Here is a 24,073-nt window from a genome sequence, read left to right on the forward strand (position 1 = left end):
GAGAAGCAAAATGTGATGGGGCTAGAGGGCAAATGGAAGCAGTATGAGGCACTGCTGCTCTCATGCCCTGGCAAGACCCCTGCAGGCCTGGCTGCGCAGGCCCCGGTTTCCTTCCACTCACGCATGCCTCACAAATCGGTGTGTCTGAGACACTTGCATGGCAGTAGGGGCTGTACCTACAGGGGACATCTTCCTGGTCTTCTCCCTCCATTGCTCCCACTGCTGGAGCTATAGCCGAGATAAGGTCCCAGGCAGCCTCCAGGGGAAATACAGGGTTGCAGGAAGTTCCAGCCCCCCTTCAGTCTCCCTGAAATCGCCAAGATAAGCCCTATTTGGCCCAAATCAGTGCAGCAGTTTGAGTTCTGAATGGAGCCAGGGAGAGATTCTATTGCTCTGGCTCAGTAGAGTTTTGGGGTAAGGAAAATGAGGAGTCACGCATAGGACAGGAGCCTCCAAGGAAAGGCCCCTCCACACACATCCTGTGGCTCAACCACGAGCTATGATACAGGAAAGGGTGCATTTCGCACTGCACTCAACAGCACTTCCCCTTGGAGGGAAGGATTCCTTTCCCTTTCACAGATGGGGAAGAGGTACAGAGAGGTTAAGTGACTTGCCAAGGGTCACAGCACAGCTGCCTAATTCCCACTCCTGTGTTTCAGGAACTACAGCTAGACAGTGCATCCCTGTGACCCCTCTTGAACCCCTCCCCCACCCCCACCCCCACACACTCATGCCCTTTCTAGCACTAGTGTGTACATGGTGCTGTGAAACAGCATAACATTTACAAATGCCACTCTACAAAGTGAGCTTAACTCAGGAGTGACTGAACTTCAGACCTGACCTTCTGTTGCAATGGAGGGAACTTTTCTCAGCCCTGGGAAAGAGCACATGGGTCACGCTGCTCTGAACAAAGATCTGTTCAAAAAGAGGCTACATCCGCATTTCCTAAACTGGTCCACAGAGCCCTAGCTGGCCACATGCAGAGAAATGGTTGCTGGATGGTCCTAGCTCTCCTCCTCTCCTACTGCTTCTACAGGAATCTTGGTTCTCCATAGCGTAGTATCCAGATGCCTATAATGAGGATGCAGCCCATGGGCCTAAAGCAGCAACTGCTGCATGAGAAGAAATAGGATCGACTCAGGAATGGAACCACCCATGGGACAGGGGCTATGATCGAGAGAAGAAGTCTCCTGTGGAGGAGATGATCAGATGTCTGGTCAACATCTCACCAAGTGGGAAACATGCATATACACAGGCCGAGGAAAGCCAGGCAAAGAAACAGAAGTGATACACGGGGAGTGAATTGATTAGTTAGTTATTCAAGAACACACTTTTAGATTCATCAGAACTTTCCTAGTAGCATTTTGCCCCGTGAGTAGCTGTAGTTGTCAGGGGGATGCAATGGTAAATGGAAAGGGAAAGTTGCCATGAGATGCCATCAAAGAATGAACCTCTGGGCAAGTCTCTTCTTTAAAATAAGATGAAGCCTTGGATCATAGGGCTTTTATTGTGGACCTGTGAGGGAGGGCTGGTATTGCTTAGAGGGGGGATGGGCAGAGGAGCCACACACCCCCAGCAGTTCAGCACTCCAAGGCTGGAGCCTATTGCAACAGTTAAGAGTTTGACCACGCAAGGTCATGTCCCATCTTCCCTCTGCCACCAGTATGTCAATGCTAGTTTAGGCAGTTACACAGCAATGCAAACACAGATCACAGGCAGCAGGACAAGCACCCAGCAGGGCATCCTTCAGAGATGGAGATTTATTTTCTTTCAGCAACACAAAGAAACAATCACGCTTTCCTCATGCGAGGCGGAAGCCGACAATAGGCTCACTCCCTGAAATTTTACAGTGCCTCCAACCCACAGACAAGACAAGGGGGCCCATGAATTTGGGCACATATCCCACAATGCACTGCACCTGTACAGGAGGTGACTGGGCCAAACCATTTTGGTTATACTGGGTCTATTTGGTTGCATGGAAATAGGCAGCTTTGAGATGTATGGGTCCCAGCGCATATGGCTGCTGTCAGCCAAATGAGACAAGATGGCTTACTTTCCCACCAGCCCCAGGAGGGTACTGGCCTGTATTATAAGTAGGCTTTCAGAGATGCAGGCAGGCTGATATCCCTGATATAGCCACTGTTTCCCATCCTTATTAAACCCTCACAGGTGTGATGGACGTGAGTTATGAGCAGGGAAACAGACTACACACTACTGCTTTGGTAGTTCAGATGGGAGTTCAGTGGTTTGTGTTCTTCACTGGAACTTGGTGACCGCTTCGTGGATGGAGCTGGCCACGTAGTCCAGGTTCTTGGTGGTCAGGCCGCACATGTTGATGCGTCCACTGGCCATCAGGTAGATGTGCTTCTCCTTGATCATGTACTCCACTTGCTTAGCTGGAGAAACATTCAAGAGAGAACTCAGGTCAGCCATGTGGGAGACCTGGAAATCCCAAAGTGCAGGTCAGTGTTGCATCTCATCAGCTTTCAGAATGGAGAAAAGAGGTTCAGGACCTGGCCAGTGAAATAACGCACAGAGCTACTCCAAATTCAGCCTCTCCAAGCAGAAGATGAGTAGAGAGAATAGCAGGAGCACTGGCTGTGGGTGAGCTCTAAGCTACTCCAGTCCTGGCCAGACCCAGCAGGTGCTGTAGAGAGCAAGCCAGGAGTGCTGACTGCTCTCCATCCAGACTTTCCTACTACCCATCAGAGGCCCAAGACTGCACCCCAGAAAGACACTGGAGAAGTTCTTCAGGCAATCCAGCTTGGGTTCCTGCAGCCCATCCCCACTCAGTTCCAGGCCCCTGAGCTTACCTCCTGCTGCAACAGAATCTGGTTCATTGATACTTACGGTTCAGCCCTGTGAAACTGAACATGCCAATCTGCTCGGTGATGTGATTCCAGGTGCCTGGGGTCCCAAGAGCCTGGAGCCGGGCCCTGAGCTCCGACCGCATTAGCAAGACCCGATCTGCCATCGTCTTCACATTGTCCTTCCTGTGCAGGGGAGAGAGGGAGCCAGTAGTGGAATTTAGCCAGGTCTATCCATGCCCTGGTATGACAGCTCCTCCCTTCAACACTGGCACCACTTACCACTCAGCGAAGAGCTGCGGGCAGGTGAGGGTGGTAGCCACGATACGTGCTCCTTGTGAGGGAGGGTTGGACCAGATGGTGCGGACAATCTTCTCCATCTGGGAAAGGACACGCTGCACGTTGTCAGCATCCTTCCCCACCACACTCAGGTTCCCCACTCGCTCATCTGGAGACAGACATGGAGACATGAGCCACTACACCCAGCCCCTGTGCCCCACATCCCGGCAGGCTTCACCCACCACCCCCAGCGAGGCTGGCCCAACCTGCAGGGTTAGCTGCTGCCAGAGGGATACTCACTGTAGAGCCCAAAGTTCTTGGAGAAGGACTGAGCACAGAAGAGTTCGAAGCCCTCAGAGACAAAGTACCGCACAGCCCAGGCATCTCTGTCCAGGCAGCCGGAGGCAAAGCCCTGATAGGCTGAGTCAAAGAATGGGAACAGGAACCGGCGCTACAGAAAGGAAGATAATTAGAGGGGAGACCCCACCCTACCCCTAAGAACCCCTTGTCCCCATTTCTGCCCCCTCCCCTCACCCAAGCAGGGTGGGCTGATCTGCTGGAAAGTCCTTTAAAGGCCAGTGTGAATCTGGGGCAGGGTGGGAACCCCTTCAAGCCTGACTGGAGCACTGCCATTAGGACTTGAATGAAGGGGGAGACTTTGAGACAAGCTGGGAAGTGTGTCAAATCACAGCCCAGCGGATGGGAGAGGAAGGTCACTACAAGGAAACAGCAGCAGCTGCTTCCCACACCACCGGGAAGAAGGACAGAGGTGTCCCTTTTACCTGACTAGTATGTTCTTTAGGGGACAGAGGAGGGGACGTGACTTATTTCACATCCTGTTACTGGGCACCCAGGAGAGAGAAGGAAGTCTTTCCAGATGCATATGTATCGGCCAGAGCCTGAGATTAAATGCAAGTTAGCAGCACAAGCAGAACTGGGGCAATTTAAACATCCTGTAGTGTCCAAGAGCAGATTTCTGCTGGTCCCAGCCCCTCCTCATTCTTACCTAAGGCTCCAACAACTCACCAGGGAGGGGCCCTTTCTCCCACTCCTACCTCTCCCCCTAATAGAGCCTAGAGTCCTGTTTGTGCTCTGGTTGGCTCAAGGGCTTCCTGCTCCCTGGCCACACTACAGCCCTCTCCCCACCAGTCCACTCTCTGCGGATACCTTCATGACAGCAGCAATCTGTTTCCACTGCTCCAGGGTGGGGTCTGTGCCAGTTGGGTTGTGCGCACAGGCATGCAGAACAAAGATGGAGGACTCTGGTGCACTCTGAGGAAAGAGTAGTTCTCTGTCACATGCACACACAGCAGAGGGCCCACATCCAGTCAGCCACCAGCTGCCTTGGCCACTCTGCTGGACTCTATCACACAGATCTGGCTCCAGTCCTGCTCGTTACCCCTAGGCAAGAAACTGGTAGGCTCCTGCACAGAAGGGCCTGGCTGATCTGAAATTAGGGCAGCTGGTGCCTTTGGATGCAGCTCAGGAGATTACTTCTCCAAGGCACTCTTACCCACCTCCATGTCCTCCAGGAGCCCCTCCAGGTCCAGCCCCCTCTTAGCAGCATCCCAGTAGCGATAGGCCCGGATGTCCTTAAAGCCAGCATTCACAAACACAGAGTTATGGTTCTCTGAGGAGAGAGGAAACCAGTCTGTCTGTACTGGAGAGCTGCCTGAGCCAGCCAGTTCCTCCATTCCTGACTTAAGTTGCCTCCCGTCACACCGCCCATGGAGGAGGAGGGGGTGAACCTCTCCCTTGTTCGTATGAGACACTTTCCCCCTCCCATCACCACCACCCCCGAGTGAAGAGTCTAGCTGGGCTGCTCCCACCTTACCCACTTCTCCTGCAGACTCCAGCGAGCAGTAAGCGTGAACACGCTGCAGCACTCACCCCAGGAAGGAGAAGAGATGTAGACAGGAGTTGCTGTGTTGTTGGTTCCATTGTACCAGCGCCGCAGGAACTCTGCTCCAATGCGCAGACCGCCAGTCCCGCCCAAGCACTGAACCCCTCCTACCTGAAAGGCAGAGCAGGGTCACCAAGAGCCTGCCACCAACAGATGGCATCAGTACAGAGATCATGTGGAAACATCAGAAAGGGACAGAGTGAGATGAGCCTCGCTGGCCTCCAGTTATTAAAGGGATCTACCCCCCCAGACCCAGAATTCAGAACCCCTCATCCAATCTGAGGTAGATCCCTTTAATTGCCACAGCCCAGGACTGCGCCTGCTAGGCCAGGCTTCCTGACATCAAAGCAGAAGCTCCTCTGCAATACTGGGGCAGGCTCTGCTCCTCAGTGACTGCTAACTTATAGGGCCCCATACCATGGTATCAGAGCACCTGTTTCCAGGCCAACCAGGACTTTCATACCGCAGCCACGTAGGTCAGCACTTACCATGGGATGCACTAACACACCTAAAGAACCCCATATTATCTACCCTCAGCTCTCTCCTGCTGTCACTCCTCCTTGAATAGCTTCTCTCTCATGTCTCACACCCCCTTTGGACCTTGGCGGGTTCCATCTGTTTCTGTCAGACCTGCTGGCCCTTCCCATCAGAGTCCAAGGGCAGATGCCTGGCCAGTTCTGGAATGGTTCAAAATCAGGTGGCAGAACCCAGATCTTCTGCCTTCCCTCTGGGGGAGGTTTCCTATCGGTTTCTGGTATTCAGCATCTAGATGGGAGCCCAAACCCTACATGTTCAGAGAGCTCTGAGCAGGCCAACAGCTCCATGCAGCCAGAATGCAGACCTGAAACTGAGCTCAGTGACAGACCAGTCAGGGCAAACTCTGCAATCCTGGCAAGATCTCTCCCACCCTCCAGAGACCCCATTCACTAGTATGTCTCAGCAAAGAGTCGCTTCCCCCTAGAGCTTACACGATTCTCCTTGATAGCACGACTGTCATCTCCAAGCGCGATCCTTGAAGCATTGGCCCGGAACTCAGGCAGGCCAAGGATCGGCAGGTATTCATGGTTCAAGCTGGCATCATTAGCGATCTTCTGCTCAACTTTCTTCACTACGGGCAGGACCCAGGGCTGCCCCTCATCTGTGCGATAGGCTGCAAGAGAGAAAAGGAGAGTCTTACGCTCCACAAGCCAAGGGGACACTCAGCCAGAAAAACTTACCCACAGTTATTAGACTAGATCTCTTTCCCATTCTCGCAATTGCTGTTCAGATCCAGAGGTTGAGGCCACAGGGAGGGCAGGATGGGAGGGGAACGATACATTTTCTTATGACCTGGGAAATGTCCTTTATAGACTGTCTCTGGAATCCATAGGCCATAGCACCCCCTCTTCCCCCAGTTTCCTATCAAAACATTTCATGAGTAAAGAAGATAAATTAGGAAGTGATTAGAAGGATTCTGTTAACTTTTCAAACACCAAGGGACAGCACAAGCTGCACTACACTGGCAATGCTGCTTCTGGACAGACTCCCCACACAAAAGCGCCTGACCTATAGTGATCCAAGTAGTGCCACCTTCGTACCATCCATGCGCTCACTAGCACGTACATGCTGTGGATTAGGCTCATAAGCTCTGTGGAGCAGGGATGAGACTTCCTGTCCATTCCCGACAGCACTGAGCATGCTTGATGGAACCTGGTAAATACATTTCACAGGGAAGAGGGAGTGACTAACTGAAGTAACCATTTCCTCAGCACCTTTCAGGACAAAATGCTTTCTAAACCAGTTCACATGCACAGGGAAATGCAGCCACCTCTGCATGCAAGTCAGAAGCAAGATGGGAAAACAGCACACAACATGCTGCAGACTAGCCGAGATGGAGAGATGCTGGGGCAAACCCTAGGTCTTGTGAAAAGGGCCACTGGTTATTTAGCATCTGTCTAACCCTAAAGGTCTACACACAACATATTGCATGGAACTCCAGTTATCTACCTTGGGAGGAAGGGCAGAGCGGACTGTGCCAGCAGGGAATTTCGAGGTCTCAAGCCTGAATCTTAGAATCAATTCCCCTCCACTGGGCACTGCCAGGAACAGGCATCTGGGATCCACTCTAATTATAGAGTCTGGACCATTTCTGTGCCATTTTACAGCCTACAGACACCGGGGGGCTCCCATATTGTTCCCTAAATGGAACGGAATCAGAATAACAGACTGAATTTGGACAGAGATTAGGATACAGACTTCTGCCTCTTTGGCACTGGTTTCAAGGCAACTAGGGGTGTTAGAGACTGAAAATAGTTGCCCTCAACAGCTGTCCATTCACCCTGATGTGAGATGCATTACTAGTTCTCCCCCAGACAGGAGTCAACACTGGCACCAATCTGCTCTCTCGATACCACGCTCAGAGAGTAGATCTCATTGAATGAGCTGTGAAGACTGAAGTCCATTCTGTCCTCGGTGGCGGTACCCCAGGGTCGGGCATATTACCTGGGGTAGGGGAAGCCTACTTGGGAGGGCACAGCACTGACTAGAGGAGCTCAGTCTCCAGAGCCATGGAGCTGGCACCCCTACAAAGGCAGATCATACGCTAACCCAGGGGTAGGCAACCTATGGCATGTGTGCCGAAGGCAGCACTCGAGCTGATTTTCAGTGGCAATCACACTGCCCAGGTTCTGGCCATCGATCCGGGGGGCTCTGCATTTTAATTTAATTTTAAATGAAGCCTCTTAAACATTTAAATAATCTTATTTACTTTACATTTTAATAATTGGAGATATACCAGTCTCCTAGAACTGGAAGGGACCTTGAAAGGTCATTGAGTCCAGCCCCCTGCCTTCACTAGCAGGACCAATTTCTGCCCCAGATCCCTAAGTGGCCCCCTCAAGGATTGAACTCACAAACCTGGGTTTAGCAGGCCAATGCTCAAACCACTGAGCTATCCCTCCCCCCTATATATTATAGACTTATAGAAAGAGACCTTCTAAAAACATTAAAATGTATGACTGGCATATGAAACCTTAAATTACAGTGGATAAATGAAGATTCTGCACAGCACTTCTAAAAGGTTGCCGACCCCTGCGCTAACCCTTCATACATCTCTAGGACCTTCTGTCCCAGCACCTCACTGTGCTGAACAGTGACAGACTCAGCCTGGACCCTGCCTCCTGTGCAGAGGAAAAAGATCACACCTCCCCTCCCACCCAGCTTTGCTTTGCGCAAGGAGACAACCCATCCAAGGTCACACAGTGCAGGGGTAGTGCTGAAATGGAGCCAGCACACCAGGCGCCCCCCCCCCAGACCTCCTCCCCTAAGAGCCTAGGTGTCAGCTTAGCACATGGAAAGGCCCAGGGGGCAGAGCATGGGGCCCAGCAGGGCTGGAGGCCAAATGGGAAGTGAGCACCGCGCATGGCCTTGGGCAGCTGCAGGGCAATGGGGCTTAGAAGTAAGAGAGGGGAGACCCCTCGAACACAGCTACTGTTCAGGTGACCCATTGTGGAGAACAGGAAGCAACTCAGGAAGGGGCCAGTCACTCACTTTCTAGAACCACCACAATCCCCTGGCTGACCTAAGGCCCCCCATTACCCCCAGATCAGCCCAGGTCACGCCTCGCCCGGGATCAGACACAAGGGCCACTGGGAGCCCACTAGGCTGACCCACTAACCACCTCCTGGCTTCCCAATCACCACCCCTCCCCCGCCCAGCCCCATTCACCCCCCACCCTCACACACCACCCCAGCTTCCCAATCATCACCACTGCCCCCATTCCCCCTCCCCCCCGCCCAGCCCCCCACTCATCACCGCACAGCCCCACTCACCAGCCCTTGCCTTCCTATTCACCGGCCCGGCCCCGCTCGCTCACCGCCACCCCCAGTCGCTCACCGCCCACCCCTGTCCCCGGCCCGGCCCGGCCCGCTCACCCCGGCCCGGCTCGGCTCGCTCACCGCCCCCCGACTCCCCTCCCCTGCCCGCCCACCCCCGGTCCGGCCCGGCTCGCTCACCGCCCCCCCCCCCACTCCCCGGCTCGGCTCGCTCACCGCCCCCCCACTCCCCTCGGCTCGGCTCGCTCACCGCCCCCCCACTCCCCTCCCCGGCCCGGCCCCGCTCGCTCACCGCCCCCACTCCCCTCCCCGGCCCGGCCCCGCTCGCTCACCGCCCCCGCCCCCCCACACCCCTCCCCGGTCCGGCCCGGCTCGCTCACCGCCCCCGCCCCCCCACACCCCTCCCCGGTCCGGCCCCGCTCGCTCACCGCCCCCACTCCCCTCCCCGGTCCGGCCCGGCTCGCTCACCGCCCCCCCCCCACTCCCCGGCCCGGCCCGTTCACCGCCCACTCCCCTCCCCGGCCCCGCTCGCCCCCCGCCCCCACCCCCCCCCCCCCCGCCCCGGCCCGGCCCCGCTCGCTCACTGCCCCCCCCCGTCGCTCACCGCCCCCCCCTCCCGGCCCGGCCCGGCTCGCTCACCGCCACCCCCCCGTCGCTCACCGCCCCCCACTCCCCTCCCCGGCTCGGCTCGCTCACCGCCCCCCCCCACTCCCCTGCCCTGCCCGGCTCGCTCACCGCCCCCCCCCCCACTCCCCTGCCCGGCTCGCTCACCGCCCCCCCCCACTCCCCTGCCCGGCTCGCTCACCGCCCCCCCCACTCCCGGCCCGGCTCGGCTCGCTCACCGCCCCCCCCCACTCCCGGCCCGGCTCGGCTCGCTCACCGCCCCCCCCACTCCCGGCCCGGCTCGGCTCGCTCACCGCCCCCCCCCCACTCCCCTGCCCTGCCCTGCCCGGCTCGCTCACCGCTCCCCCCTCTCCCCGGCCCGGCCCGGCCCGGCTCGCTCACCGCCCCCCCCACTCCCGGCCCGGCTCGGCTCGGCTCGCTCACCGCCCCCCCCACTCCCGGCCCGGCTCGGCTCGGCTCGGCTCGCTCACCGCCCCCGCCCCCCCTGCCCTGCCCTGCCCTGCCCTGCCCTGCCCGGCTCGCTCACCGCCCCCGCCCCCCCTGCCCTGCCCTGCCCTGCCCTGCCCGGCCCGGCTCGCTCACCGCCCCCCCCCACTCCAGGCCCGGCCCGGCCCGGCCCGGCTCGGCTCGCTCACCGCCCACCCCCAGGTTGACTTTCCGCGGGTCCCGGTCCTCCCGGAAGTCGGCCGTGAGCTGGAACACGGCGACGGGCGGGGCCCGCGGCACGGAGGCGAAGAGGGAGCCGGCGGCCATAGCGCCGCGCTGCTGCGGGGCCGCGCGACCGAGGCTGCGGCACAGAGGAGACTGTCACCTTCACCGGCAACCGGGGGGGTGGGACCGGGCGCAGCCAATCACAGAGCGCCAAAAGCGAGGGCGAGCGGGGACAGCCAATCAGATCCCTCGGGGCGGGGAGGAGCCGGGATAGCCAATCAGATCGGCTCAGGCTGGCTGTCCCAATGACAAAGCGCGAGAGATGAGCGGGGTCTGCGTAGCCTATCACAGTGCGGCAGGGGCGGGGTGACTGCACAATACCCAATCTCTTGGTGAGACGCTCACGCGGTTGCGTGGCCGCTGACGTCCCCGTTGCCCAGTGGTGGCCAGGGGAGCCGCGAAGGCTGCGCTGATTGGAGGAGAGGGCGCCTCTCAGCGTGGTAAGGCCGGGGGGGGGCGGGGTCCTGTGCGGGCTGGAGTCGCGTCAGGGCCGAGGGCGGTCACCCGCCATATGCGTGGCCAGGCGGGGCGGGTCCTGCGGGGCTGGGGCTGGCTCGGGCCCCGGCTGGGGATTGGGGGGGCTGGGGCAGGCTCGGGCCCCGGCTGGGGGGTGGGGCAGGCTCGGGCCCTGCGGGAGGGGCTGGGGCAGGCGCGGGCCCTGGCTGTGGTTTTGGGGGGGTGGGGCAGGCTCGGGCCCCGGCTGGGGATTGGGGGGGGTGGGGCTGGCTCGGGCCCCGGCTGGGGATTGGGGGGGGTGGGGCGGGGCAGGCTCGGGCCCCGGCTGGGGTTTGGGGGGGGCTGGGGCAGGCTCGGGCCCCGGCTGGGGATTAGGGGGAGGTGGGGCTGGCTCAGGCGCTGGCTGGGGCAGGCTCGGGCCCTGGCTGGGGATTGAGGGGGCTGGGGCTGGCTCAGGCTCGGGTTTGGGGGGGCCGGGGCTGGCTCAGGTGCTGGCTGCGGTTCAGGGGAGCGGGGCTGGCTCAGGTCTTGTGGAGGGGCTGGCTTGGGTTCCAGCTGGGGTTCAGGCAGGGGCCTGGATCGGGCTCTGTCTGGGGTGCTAAGGGGGGACCTGTGGGGGGCTGGGCCCCGGGGGGCAGGACCTGGGGAGGCAAGCTGAGTGGGGGCCACAAGGTGGCTGACACCGGGGCGGGGGCTGGCTAATCATTTGTTTTTCCTAGGCTGGGCAGAGTGCAGGTCTGCTGTTTATCGTGCGGATGGAGAACAGCCATGTTTGGTTTCATGCACTTTTTCCTATTTTTAATGGCTGTTTGCACAATTGCAGGAAACCTCAGGCTGTGCTGGACAATCATTTTTAATGACAGTCTCTGACATGTTCTCAAGACCCATTTTTCTTATTTTGCTGAGCTGTAACTCCATTATTATTGATGGAAACGGTTTTCATTGGTTTGGGGCTGTGTGATGAGTTTGATGTTCACTGACATTTACTGGTTAAAAAACTAGCCCTGTTATTATGGTTCCCACACTAGACCCCGTACCAGAGAGAGCCCCTAACCCAAAGACCTCACAATCCAAATAACAAGCTCAGAAGACTAGAGAAGCCGAGAGGCTCGGAGGAATGTGGTAACTTTCAGATGCCCTGATCGTCAGAGCTCTGGGCACCTGGGACCCCTGCAATGAGCACGTGCTGTGGACCTCCACGATCAGTCAATGCTTTCCATGGCTCACGCGGCACCTCGTCTCAGACACCATCTGATGGTCCAGGGACGTCTGCATCGAACACATCACGAGCCACTGACAGTACCAGGAGGCATGAGCCGGAGTGACCGTGCATCAACTACAAGAAAGGGATTGAGAAACTTTCTGTTGGACTATATGAGCTGGAACCGTAAACTCACTGAATGTTAAATCTCACCAAATGAGGGTCAATCCAGCCTCATCGTCGTATCCATTCATTATACTCCACATCTGAACATAGCCATTATACGAACAACATACCCTCATATCTCAGTGTCTGTACTTTGACCCATTAACCTTTTACCCCCAATTGGAGATATTGTAGATTATGTATTCCTTAGGCTATCCAATCTTAAACTGAACTTCACACCCCTTGATAATCTGCACGTTATTCCCTGATAACCAGACACTTCTGCGCTTAAAGTCTGTACCATTTGCTTTTTTTAATGTCATCTTAAATAAAATTTTCCCTCTTCTTTCTGTTCTCAGCCATCCACGCATCCACCTCATGAAATGTAAGGGTGCAGGAGGCCCCACGTGGGTTACTCAGTATTTGTGGCCTTGGCAGGCAAAATTATACTAATGGTCGGGGGGGAGGGGACTGGTATTTCAGGACAGAGAGGTCATACTGTGGTGTGAGAGGTGGAAGAAGGGATAAAAGGAGGTGCTGAGTGTGACGAAGTGGGACTGTTCTTAATGTTTCCTCTGAATAGTAGAGGGGTACCTCAGTTTCCCCTATGCATTTCTTAAGTCTCTAGGTGGTGGGATAAAGGCCAGTGTGCATAAATGGCCGAAGCTCTCTCCTGGCAACTAATGGCCAGGGCCCTTCCCCGCTGCAAGGAGATCGCTTTGTTCTCCCACACCTTTAGCTATCAGGTGACCTGGCCTGGGAAAGAGACAAAGCTGGGGCTGGAGGGGAATCAATTTCGAGTTGGCTGGGGACGAGGAGTGAGGGTAGACAGGGTTGTCTGGCTCACTGCCCCCCAGGATGGATGCGGGTGAAGGGTCCTGTTCTCTGTACCTGCAAGCTCTGTTTTAGACCCTGTTCCTGTCATCGAATAAACCTCTGTTTTACTGGCTGGCTGAGAATCACGTCTGACTGCGAAGTGGGGGTGCAGGACCCTGTGGCTTCCCCAGGACCCCGCCTGGGTGACTCACTGTGGGAAGCACACGGAGGGGCAGAGGATGCTGAATGCTCCAAGGTCAGACCCAGGAAGGTTGAAGCTGAGGTAGCTTCTTGCCCTGAAGACAGTCTGCTCACAGAGAGGAGACTTCACCAGAGTGCTGCCTGGCTTCATAGGGAGCAGTTCCAGAGCATCGCCCGGGAACTGCGTGACAGTGAGATTGGCAAAGCTCCAGCCTGCAGGGGATGGGGAGGTGACAATACCGGAGAAGTAGGTGGGGACAGAGGTTTTGTTCTGAGACAATTTTACATTTGAGATGGGGAGAGGGAAAAGCTATGGAGATCTCTTGGTAACAAACACAGAACTTGATCCTACAATCAGCCCTGCACAGCCAGACTCCAGTGCCAGAGTGGAACTCAGTCCATGATGCCCAGCTGATATTAGGCGAGATGAAGCGTTTGTTCTACACTTCTGCAATGAACCCAGTTGGCCTCTGGGTGCCGCTGTTGAGCCACGTTAGCTTTATACTTTTTATACCAGGTGGTTCTTCTGAGCCTCATGGTGCAGGTGAGCCTGGAGCCCTGCTGGGGATTGAACTAAGCAAAGGTACCTGGGTACTAAGATGAGTTCCGGCTGGGAAGAGGGGCTGGATGAGAACATATCAAGCTGGGGCACTGCTGGATGAGGTCAGGCAGTTCCCGCCCCAGACTCCTCCACCAGGTCTCTGCCCCAAGGGAGAGGCACTCTCTTGACCTGTCATGTTTTTAAAGTTTATATATGTATTTTGAAGTTCTGGGGTTGGGGGCCTTTCAGCTCCAGGGCACTGGTTCAAAACCAGCTCAGCTGGTGACTGAAAGTCATTAACATCTGTTGGCTCTTTAATGGCCCATGCAGAATGAGGTGGGGATCTCAGCCTAGTTCAGCTGATATCCCTTGGCTGCCTCAGCAAAGGGGTTGAGGAGCAAACTAGCTCTAGAGGCTGTATTCTCCCTCGCCCTCTGGTCATGGCCAAGGCATGCTGGTGGTTTGGTAGGAAGGCAGCAGGCATCAGTGCTGCACGTGTCATGCCTTCCCTGAAGATGAACAGACCTGGGTTCTCAGTCTCTCTGCTGTCACAAGCACCAAATTTGCTTTAAAAAACCAAAACATGTTTGAAAAGACAAGACCAAGCCTGAACAAGTTTGGAAGGAAGCTCCAGGGCACATGTGAAAATAGGTAATTTGAATGGAACATCTCTGTCTGCCTCTGCTGTGGGATCACTTGTGTGTGTCATGGTTGTGTTTATCTTCAAGACACCATATGGCTGGTCATTAAGGGCTCCCTGGGTGGGCTCAGAGGGCAAGAAATAAAGTAAAGTGTTCCGCTCCTTACGTTTATATGTCCCCTCCTCTGGGCCTGCTGGAAGGTGTTTTGAGTTCTGCATCCCTTTGCCTTTGGTTGCAGTGATCTCTGGAAAGTGAGACTCTTGTTCATCTTGGTCTTACTCTAACTGCACTGGGGTGAGGTTACATAGATTCAGTCAGAATTATTAGGCACGAGGGCCAGTTCCTGCTAGAAGCAGCATGCAAACTAAACCAGGAGGGAAGAAGACACTGGGTCCCCATCTGTCTAGTCCTGGGGGGTCTCTCAGGGCACGTTCCAGGGAAGAACTTTCTTGATGGTTTGGTGGAGATCCAAGCAGGAAGAATGTGAACCAGGCCACATTCGTCAGGAGAGAATCTCAGTTCAAATGCTATAAAGTCTTGAGCCTTCAGGACCCAACCATGCAGTGTCAAAAGTGTGAACAAATCCAGTCTTAGGACAGCATTGAAGATCCAAATCTGCTCTTCAGGGCAGGGACTGTTTGTGCAGTACCCAGCCCAGTGGGGTTCCGCTCCTGACTGGGGCCTCTGGGTGCTACTGAACAATAACAGTCTTCCTGTGTCTGTGACTGACAGTCAGGAGTCTGGGTGCTAGAATCACTGACAGCTCCTGCGCATGGAAGTCAGGAGACAGCTGCCCTCGAGAACTTACAGCAGCACAACTGCATAAGCATTTGAGTGTAGCCACTCTAAGCTGATGGGAGACAGCTCTCCCTCTGGCTTAACTACTCCAGCCCCTGCAATCAGCAGCAGCTCTGTCAGCGGGAGAAGCTCTTCTGCTGACATAGCATAGTCCACGCCAGCACTTATGTTGGTGTAACTTATGGTTAATTTAGGAGCGGCAGCAGATACTGGTGACTGTCAGTGGCTTAGGGGAGACGCTCCTCTCGGTGTCACAGCCAGAGGGACGTGGTGAGAACGTACAATTGAAGGAACTCAACCTTCTAACTGTCCCCAATAGGGAAATAAGGAGGCAGCCCCTACAGCCTTTTATTCATGTTCATTCAGGTGAGGGATTCCCCTCCTTTCCCTCCACCACTGGATCTTGACACTGACCACTCTGAGATAAAATAACAGTGTCAACCTCCTCTTCCCCCCACCCCCTGGTCCATGTAGCAGAAGTCGGACTCTGTCCTGCAGCAGGACAGAATATCCTGACTGTGCTGGGAAAGGACAGAGCTGTTCTGTAATTCACAGAATGGGGTGTTAAATGGGATCACACTGGTGAGGTCTGTTGTGCCCCCCAAAATCCCCTTTATCTTACATAAATATTGTTCTGTTTTGGCTGTTTTTGGCTGTGTGTTTTGGTGTCAGGGTGGGGGCCTGTAGCAGCCTATGGAGGAACCCGGAGATGGTAGTGAAGGAATGGGACATTCTTATACTGCCAGCTCTTCAAGGCAGGGACTCTTCCTTCTACTGTGTTTGTGCTGCTCTTATGTTATTGGGCCTTGGTCCTAGTGGGGCCTCAGCCTAGCCGTGGCACAAATAATGCCTATAATTAACCATGACTAATCTGAAATGTTGAGCAGGAGGTGGAGCTGAGCCATGGTGCTGTCTAACTGGACTCTCGGGAATTATTCCCACTGGATTGTACTGGGCAGAGCTCCATTCGGCAAGCGAGGGACAGACACTGTCTTGAGGGGAAATAATGGAATCATATATATCAGAGATGGAGAAACAATGGTTGCCCCGGCAGGATCATTCCCTATCCTGTATTGCCGAAGGTCTTCTTCAGTCTAATGCGGTGGAGGGGGGTTGCCTCAGCCCACGCCTGTGGACCTGCAGCTCGGAAGAGGTTTCCTTTTCATGGAGTCATAGGATATCAGGGTTAGAAGCGACCTCAGGAAGTATCTAGTCCAACCTCCTGCTCAAAGCAGGACCAACACCAACTAAATCATCCCAGCCAGGGCTTTGTCAAGCCTGACCTTAAAAACCTCTAAGGAAGGAGATTCCACCACCTCCCTAGGTAACCCATTCCAGTGCTTCATCACTCTCTTAGTGATATAGTGTTTCCTACTATCCAGCCTAAACCTCCCTCACTGCAACTTGAGACCATTGCTCCTTGTTCTGTCATTTGCTACCACTGAGAACAGTCTAGATCCATCTTCTTTGGAACCCCACATCAGGTAGTTGAAAGCAGCTATCAAATCTCCCCTCATATTCAGCTTCATCCCATCCTTCGTAGCTGCTCCTCCTTGCTCCCGTTACTGGAGAAGAAGCAGGATGAGAGGCACTAAATGCTCCATCAGCTGGGGCAGAACTATGTGGAAGGACCTGTCTTTCTGTCTCATGAAGCTTTTGCAGAATGGGAAGTTTTATAGGTCTCCAGCTGAGAAAGTAACACCCATGACAGTTACAGAGCCACGGGAATGTAGGGCCTTGACAGGGCATCTAGTCTGCCCCCTACACACACCCATACAGAGGCAAGACCTTTCAAAAGGAAACAAAGGACCTTATGAATGACAGACCCATAGCGTGACCCAAGAGATGCGTAACACAACTGGTTACCACACTATGCTACCACACAGCGGTGGAGTGTGTCATTTTGAAAGCACACAGCATCCTTGACTGATCTCAGCACCACAATTACCCGAGAGCTTTTTAGCAGATTGAAAGATCTTCGCCTTGCTGAAAAGAGAAGCCACATTAGAAACCCTGGAGCAGAGCAACAATCTACGAGACTCCCGAGCCGTACCTGCAGAAACTGCAGAGTGGCGTTTACATTTGGCCAGAAGAGCAGACCATGAGCGAGAGGCAGGATTATCCTACCACATGCCAGCTTGTTGCAATTCATGGCCTCTCCCCTGAAGAAAATATGAAAGGGATGAAAAGGGGCAGCAAGGCAATAGCATTAGGCCTAATTCCCAAATCTTCACATGATTTTACCCCATCCCTAACTCAGCCAAAGCTTCCACTGAAGCCTGAGAAAGGACATAGTGAAAATTGAGTAAGGCCTTCAGGGTTGGGCTTAATAATATGTAGTTCTTAGTCCCCACACAGAGCCTTTCATCTTCAAAGTGCTTTACAGGCCTTAGTTAATACATCTGATGAACAGCACCTAGGCCTTCTTACATTTGAGCAATGGTCAGAGTGTTGAAAGAGAGGAATGAAAGTGAACATAGATGTAGTTCCTAGAGACCAAAATCATGTTTACTCCCAGTTTGCAAAAAAATCACAGGTGCTGGGATATTATAAAGAGGGAAGTCTGCCTAAATTATCTACTGCATCCTAGTCCTGAACCAGAGCAATGGGGTAAGGAGAAGCCTGCAGACCAGCAGGTTCTCAGTAGGGTCGCCAGATAGTAAGTGTGAAAAATCAGGACAGGAGGTTGGGGTAATAGGAGCCTATATAAGAAAAAGACCCAAAAATCGAGACTATCCCTATAAAATCGAGAATCTGGTCACCCTAGTTCTCAGAGCCCATAGGGAATGTCTAAACTGTGGTCAAAGACCTGTGGAACAGCTGTGGCTGGCCCAGGTCAGCTAACTCAGACTATTAACTTGCAGTGTAGATGTTCTGGCCTGGGCTAGAGCCTGAGCTCTGGGACCCTCCATCCTCTCAGGGTCTCAGAGCCCAGGCTCCAGCCTGAGCTAGAACATCTACACTGCAATTTGTAGCCCAGCAGCCCGAGCACCATGAGCCTGAGTCAGCTGACCTGGGCTCTGAGATTTGATGCTTTGGGATTTTTAGTGTTGTATAGACATCCCCTTAATGGCTTCTAACTCTCCTGATCATTTGCTCTCCAGAATGACATGAGATAGCTTCAGTGGGATAGTGGAACTATTTTTCACAGGGGAAAAACATGGGTGCTGGTAGCTTCTGCCAACCTGGCTGTACCAGCTTCTTGGCCACAATCCCCATGGATGGAGCCCAGGAGTCCCTGTGCCTGGCTCTGCTGTACAGATCGTGTGTAAATGGTGGAGTGGGATGGATAATGTCCATGGCAGGGGAACATGATTGCACAAGAACTGGCACCACTTTTTACTCCATTTTCTAATCAGCACTAATAGAGGCTGCTAGTGCTCTTGCCTACTGACATGCTTGCAGGGACCCTCACCCATACACACGCTTCAGCTGCTCCCCTCTGGGAGCTCACCCAGTGCAGTTACTTACCAGTGAGACTGGGTGTTCGTGGCCCAAGCCGGGCTCCCACTCCTTCACTTTCACAGAGCAGTTGGTCTGGTATGTGACTCTGGGAACAGCTGCGTGAACGAGACAGACAAACAGGAGGCTTCCAGGCCCCTTGCTGGAGTGACCGTGTGATAGCACTGGCCCCTTCCTTTCATCCCATAGAGTTACACAAAGGTTGCCACAGAACTGTGTGTAAAGTCAAGCGAGAATGTAGAAACTGGACCTGAGGTGCCCTCCCCAGTCCTTCATCTCTCACTGCCAATTGACACTCAGCAATGATCTGCCACCATCCTGAACTGGAGTGAAACAGCCCCCTCCACCCCAACCCCCCACACTCACCGTCCCCACCCTGGGAAGCCATGTTTATAGAGAGAGTGAGCTGAGGGATGAGCCGAGGTGTGCAGGGTCCTCCCTAGGGTTGGTCTTACACAAATTCACCAAGAACTGCTGCCTGGGGACCCATCAGCTTGGGCAGCTCCTCTCCAGCAGCCAAGCCTGCACCTCCTCCCCCTCCAGGGCGTGGGCCTGGGCCTGGGCCTGGCTGCCGCAGTGCAGGAGCCATGTCCAGGGCTCAGCTCCTTCACGCCATCCAGGCAGGGGGAATTAACCCATTAGCCCAGCTCTCTCCCTACACCCTGGGGCCAGTACCCTCCTGTGGCTCTGCATTTCCTTCTCTGGCTGCCCTTGGCTTTCACCCAGGCATGAGCTAGGCACCCTCCTCTCCCCTCAGCATCTCCAGTTAAACAGCTGCAGCTCGCAGACCGGCCTGGTCACCATCTCCGCCAAGGAGCATTGGGCTGCCCCTGTTAGAGTAGCCACAGGATTACAGCAGGGTCCCAGGGTGCTGTACACCCAGCCGGGCAGGCAGGCCCTGCCCCAAAACACTTACACTCTAGCTAGCCCTGACCGACACAGGGAGGAGAAGGGCTGACAGCCAAGCAGAGTGATGGAGTGGCTCAGAATACAGCTGTTCCTGCTAGGCCGCTTGGGATGGGGGGTTAGTTTCCCAGCATTCCTCTGAATACAGATGTTTTCTCGGAGCAGGATCCAGACAGAGGAGGGTAAAATGTTTTCATTCCAAACACTCAGGGTCAGGTCATGGTTTGTCTAAATGGCTTTTGTTGCTGTAATTATCAGATTAGCAGATCTTTGGCAGCATGTTTAGGGGCAGCAGCGTTAACCCTTTAGTGCCCCTCTGCCCCCTAGCGTTCCCCCCAGACAGCTGGGGCAGCTGCTTTGCAGAGAAAGGGGAATAGCAGAGTGAAGAACAGAGCAAACACCAAGCCCAGGAGTCCGGGCACCCAAAGGAAATATGTGCACCCCTGAGAGCAGCCAGCCAGTGTGGAGAGGGCAGTGGCTGCAAGAGGCCAATGCAGTTCTGGCCTGTGCATGCAGCAGCATGAAGTCATTGGGGGTGGGGGAATAGCCCCTCACCATATAGCTCTGGTGCGACAGCCTCTGGACTATTGCATTCACTTCCAGGCACCTGAGAACCTGGAAGACAGAGGGAGCGCAGAGAAGAGCAAGAATGGGGCTGACGGGGAAGGAGAGATTCCATATGACTGAGCGATGAGTGGGGGAGGCATAAGAAGCCAGCAGAGAAGAACTGATCCATGGGGCCCAGGGGCCATGACTAGGGAAATCAGGGTGAAAGGTTTGAAAAGATGGTTAGTCTGAATATCAGAAGATGCCCCTAAGCCTGGGCCATGGGAGGGGGTGCCCTCCCCCATGCCCAAACAGAAACCAACAGGCAACACACTGCACTGGAAGTGAGGACACCCTCCAGCTGGGAGTGGCAGCCTGCAGCCAGAACAACCACCTTGGCTGCAGCTGTTTCTCTCACCCACATTTAAAGGAGCAGCTATCAGAGGAGCATAAACCCATAAGGCTGAAATCCCACCTTTCTGAGGGGAGAGGCCAGGTGACGCCATCATGGGGAGTTGCTGTATTAGCTGCTAGAACCTGAGTCCGGATGCTTTCTGCACCAAGGCTAGCAGAAGCCCCATGAATGCACTGCAGGGAGTGATCCTGCACAGCCTGGGGCCCAGACTGACTCCATGTAACCCACTAGGCGTTTTCCATTTCAAACCAGTTTCCCGACTGCTCCATTTGTCTCCTCTGCCCACCTCTGTGCCCTGGGGGGGATCCCCTGGTCTCCTTGGGCCTGGAGCAGCCTCACACTGACTGTTCTGGAGGTTCCTAGCCCTGCTTCTTTGGACAGGCCAGCAACTCCAGGAGGGATTCCAGCTGGAACTAACACCCCTCACTGTCCGCTCTCGCTCATGTTGGCCTCCTCTGAGCCTTCCTGGGCCAGGAGCTCTGGCAGCGCCTGGGCTATTGCACAGTGTCAGGTAGTGAACACACTAAGTAAAAACTGTGTGATGCCAACAGGCTTCCAGACTGGCATCATCCTCCTGCTGTCCTGGCTTCCTCCTCTTTCAGGGCACATCCCGGCTTGGCTAGGATTTGGGGTGATTTGCAGGGGGTACGGAGGAGCACAGCCCCTCAGGGCTGTATCCTTAGCATGTCCCCTCTGCAACAGAAGGATGGGAAGAATTTCTCTAGGCTTCCCTTTTCTCAGCCATGCAGGGAAAGTTACAGCCCCCTGTAACAAATTCTTGTCCATAAATATATCGGGACTAAATCTGTCCCCAAAGCTTTGTCCTCCTTGATGAACATGAGTCTGACCTGCCTGGCACACTCTTTTCAGCACAGCACTGCCTGCTCTGGGGGCGAGGGGTCAAGGATGATGGAAGAGAGGTCCCCGGGCCCCAGGGGCTCCAGAGCCCACTGCTGGACTGATCCCTGAATCGGTCTCACTTCCACCAAAGGAAACAGGAACCAGCCCAGGGTTTTGCTGCTCTGCTCCCAATTGCTCAGGGAGTCTGCCGCCGGCACACCTGCTCCAGGACAAGAACCAGAGACCTGGGGTGAGTAAAGCTCCCGTCCAACATGTTTACATTCCGCTGTCTCCAACTGCTTTCCCCGGGGGGCGATGCGGGTAGCGGGGAGGATCTGCTTTGTGCCAGAATTCTTCCCTTCACCTTTTGTGCATTCCTGTCAGGGCTTGGAGGGGGGGGCCACTGGTGCCCACCAGCTCCCCAGGAGCAAAGGCACCAGGCCACAGTCCGAGCGGGTGCAAATCCACGGCTTCACGTGCGAATCACGCCCAGCCCCCGGTGTGAGGGAGGGTGTGCAAGGGCAGCTCAGACTCATCCCAAGGAAGAGGGATGCTGGAGAGCAGAGACAGCTCCGCAGTGTCCAGTAGGGCTCCACAGCTGGGGACCCCTCTGACAAGCACCTAGGGTGCTCAGACTCAAGGCAGCTCTTTTCCCCAATTCCCAGCTCATGGCAGAGACCAGACAGTCCTGCTGCCACCGCTGCCTGCTCCTTGCTGGTTGCCGTGATCCACACCAGTCTCTCCAGCCAGGGCTGGGCTTAGCAGCGCTGTCTCGCTGGGCCTAGCAGAGGAAGCGCTCAATGCTGGCTCCCCATCACTACCAGAGCCAGTGCCAGGCCCTGGTTCCCAGCTTCAAAGCCCTCCAGGGCTGGGGCCCATCTACCTAAAGAAGCCCCTCTTCCTCCGCCCCACCCCTGAGTGCTGCACCCAAGGCACTGGAGCTGGAGATGAGGCTCCTCCGTGAAGGGCACCTACCTGTGCAGCACTTTGCCCCAAGCACTTGGGTCTCGCTGCCTTCAGAGCAATGGGCAAAACTCACCTGTCCCCAGCAGGCTCTTGTCGGGTTCAAGAGCCCATCTCCTCCCAAAGCAACAACAGAGAGCACAGGGCTGAGCAAGCCTGGCCCTGGGGCTGCCGCAGCTTAACCCTCCAGCTGGTGACAGCAAGGCACCAGTGCGATGGGTGCAGGGTCAGTGGGCTGGCAGCACTGGAGAGAGGAGAATGCCAAGGCCTGGGGAGGGGAGAGAACCCAGGGAGACAGCGGGTGTGACAAGAAGAACAGAGGAGGGCAAGGGGCAGAGAAAGAGGAATCTGGTGATACCGGCGCAAGGCAGTCTGGCTCTCGGCTTTGTCTGTCAGCACCCAGCGGTGCCGATGGCACTGACTCCCCGCGATAGAGAGAGACAGCCGGGCCTCTCTGAGGGGCACAGTCAGGCTTCTCCCCACACCCCGCTGCCCCTCTCTGGTCAGTTCAAGAGCACTCAGAGTCTGAACTCTGGTGCCAATGAATGTAAGAGATGGATGGTGCAGGCAGGGAGTGTGCAGTCTTCCCTCACAGGACACAGCCAGTGCGTCCAGTGTCCCTGCTGGTCCAGCCTAGGGTCCCCTCTCACACACACAAAGCACTGCCAACACCTCTCCATCCCAGCCTGCAGCCACACACCCTGTTCTTCCAGCCCTGGGGCCCCCATCTTGGTCAGTGCCTCTCAATCCTGACACAACCCACCCCTCCGATTCCAGCCCTGGGTCCCCCCACCTCGGTCAGTGCCCCTCAGTCCTGACACAACCCACCCCTGCTATTCCAGCCTTGGGGCCCCCACCCAGAGCTGTATCGAAGCCCCTCCCCCTAGTGACAGGCCCCCTCGCCTAGGCTGGTATTGAGACATCACCCACTGGGCCAACATTTGTGTGTCCTGCTCACACCCGTTCAGATTCCAGTAGCTCGTCTGCTCAGACTGACAGCGCTGACCTGAAAGGCCACCGGGCCGCTGCAGCTGTTGCAGGCCCCTGCTTTCCAAGTGCAAACATCTTGCTTGTTCTCCACACCAGGCAGATTGTGGGGCCTCACACAAGCTGTGCAGGAACTGAACTTTCTGTTCCATGGGAAAGGCTGGGATTTCGCAATTTGCTCCAATGGTTCGTGGGCATCCCCACTGTTCGCATGATTGATTATCTCTGGGCTACTCTAAAAAGCCACTCTGCGTGCATCGATTCAAGCCAGGCTGGTTCAGCACTCAATGGGTTCTGCCAGTGAAATCTCCCAGTGCTCTTCCCTGCCCTCCCATGAGAACCCAGAGCCACCAGCTCGATCACTTGCCAAGCACCACCTCACCCAGGTCCAGGTATGTCCAGGGGCTGCCAGGGTGGGATTTGGCTGGTCTCTGATCTGTTCAGTCATGGTAGAACTCAGCTCCCTTCCCTGCCCCACAGACTGCCCCCACCCCATGCAGGACACGGAAGCATAAGGAAAAGCAAACTGCCATTGGTAACCAGTAAGGCAGGAGATCCCAGAAAACGTGTCACACAGTAAAGTGCCTCTTTAATCTGTAAAACATTTCTTCAAATGTAACATTACAGCAAAGTGTGTCTGGCCAGCTTCTGGAGGAAAGGGAACGGGAAGAGGTTAGTCGGCCTGCGACCGAGAGAGGGGAGAACACACAAGGCTCGTGGGACTCAGTGGGGCACAGAATCACCCTGGCTGCACCCGTAGCCTCCAGATCTGACACAGACTGAACAGAAACAGGGACACTAGTGCAAAACTCTCCAGTGCCCCCAGATAAATCCTCTCTAGCTGTCATTGACCCACTGCAGCTCTTTTCACCCCCGTACATAGCTGGGGGGCTGGAGATGGAGCAGAATACATGATGTGGGGGTGGGAGAAAGGAAGTGGGGAACTGGCTGGGCCACATGAGGTCAGCCAGGATGGGGTGCTCACACTGGGGCTCCAGG

General features: G+C 55.5%; 1 protein-coding gene and 1 long non-coding RNA gene across 3 annotated transcripts; one reads left to right on the top strand and one right to left on the bottom strand.

Annotated features, from left to right (window-relative positions):
• Nucleotides 1–1,745: 1,745 nt before the first annotated feature.
• GOT1 (glutamic-oxaloacetic transaminase 1) lies at nucleotides 1,746–10,224 on the bottom strand. 2 transcript variants are annotated; one of them, XM_050958825.1, is made up of 9 exons: nucleotides 10,061–10,224; nucleotides 5,958–6,139; nucleotides 4,977–5,100; nucleotides 4,604–4,716; nucleotides 4,254–4,358; nucleotides 3,387–3,537; nucleotides 3,090–3,255; nucleotides 2,851–2,993; nucleotides 1,746–2,396 (listed from the first exon to the last, which is right to left on the bottom strand). In XM_050958825.1, the coding sequence occupies exons 1-9, from the start codon at nucleotides 10,176–10,178 to the stop codon at nucleotides 2,257–2,259; spliced, it is 1,242 nt and encodes a 413-aa protein (XP_050814782.1). In that variant the 5' UTR covers nucleotides 10,179–10,224; the 3' UTR covers nucleotides 1,746–2,256. The 2 variants fall into 2 exon arrangements, with proteins under 2 accessions (XP_050814782.1, XP_050814784.1); XM_050958827.1 differs by lacking the exon at nucleotides 10,061–10,224 and adding an exon at nucleotides 6,207–8,153.
• Nucleotides 10,225–10,483: 259 nt separating this feature from the next.
• LOC127053701 (uncharacterized) lies at nucleotides 10,484–12,325 on the top strand. Its single transcript, XR_007775109.1, has 2 exons — nucleotides 10,484–10,576; nucleotides 11,312–12,325. It is a non-coding gene; the product is annotated as an uncharacterized LOC127053701 (long non-coding RNA).
• Nucleotides 12,326–24,073: the final 11,748 nt, after the last annotated feature.

This window comes from Gopherus flavomarginatus, chromosome 6, assembly GCF_025201925.1.
Source record: "Gopherus flavomarginatus isolate rGopFla2 chromosome 6, rGopFla2.mat.asm, whole genome shotgun sequence".
Lineage (NCBI taxonomy): Eukaryota > Metazoa > Chordata > Testudines > Testudinidae > Gopherus > Gopherus flavomarginatus.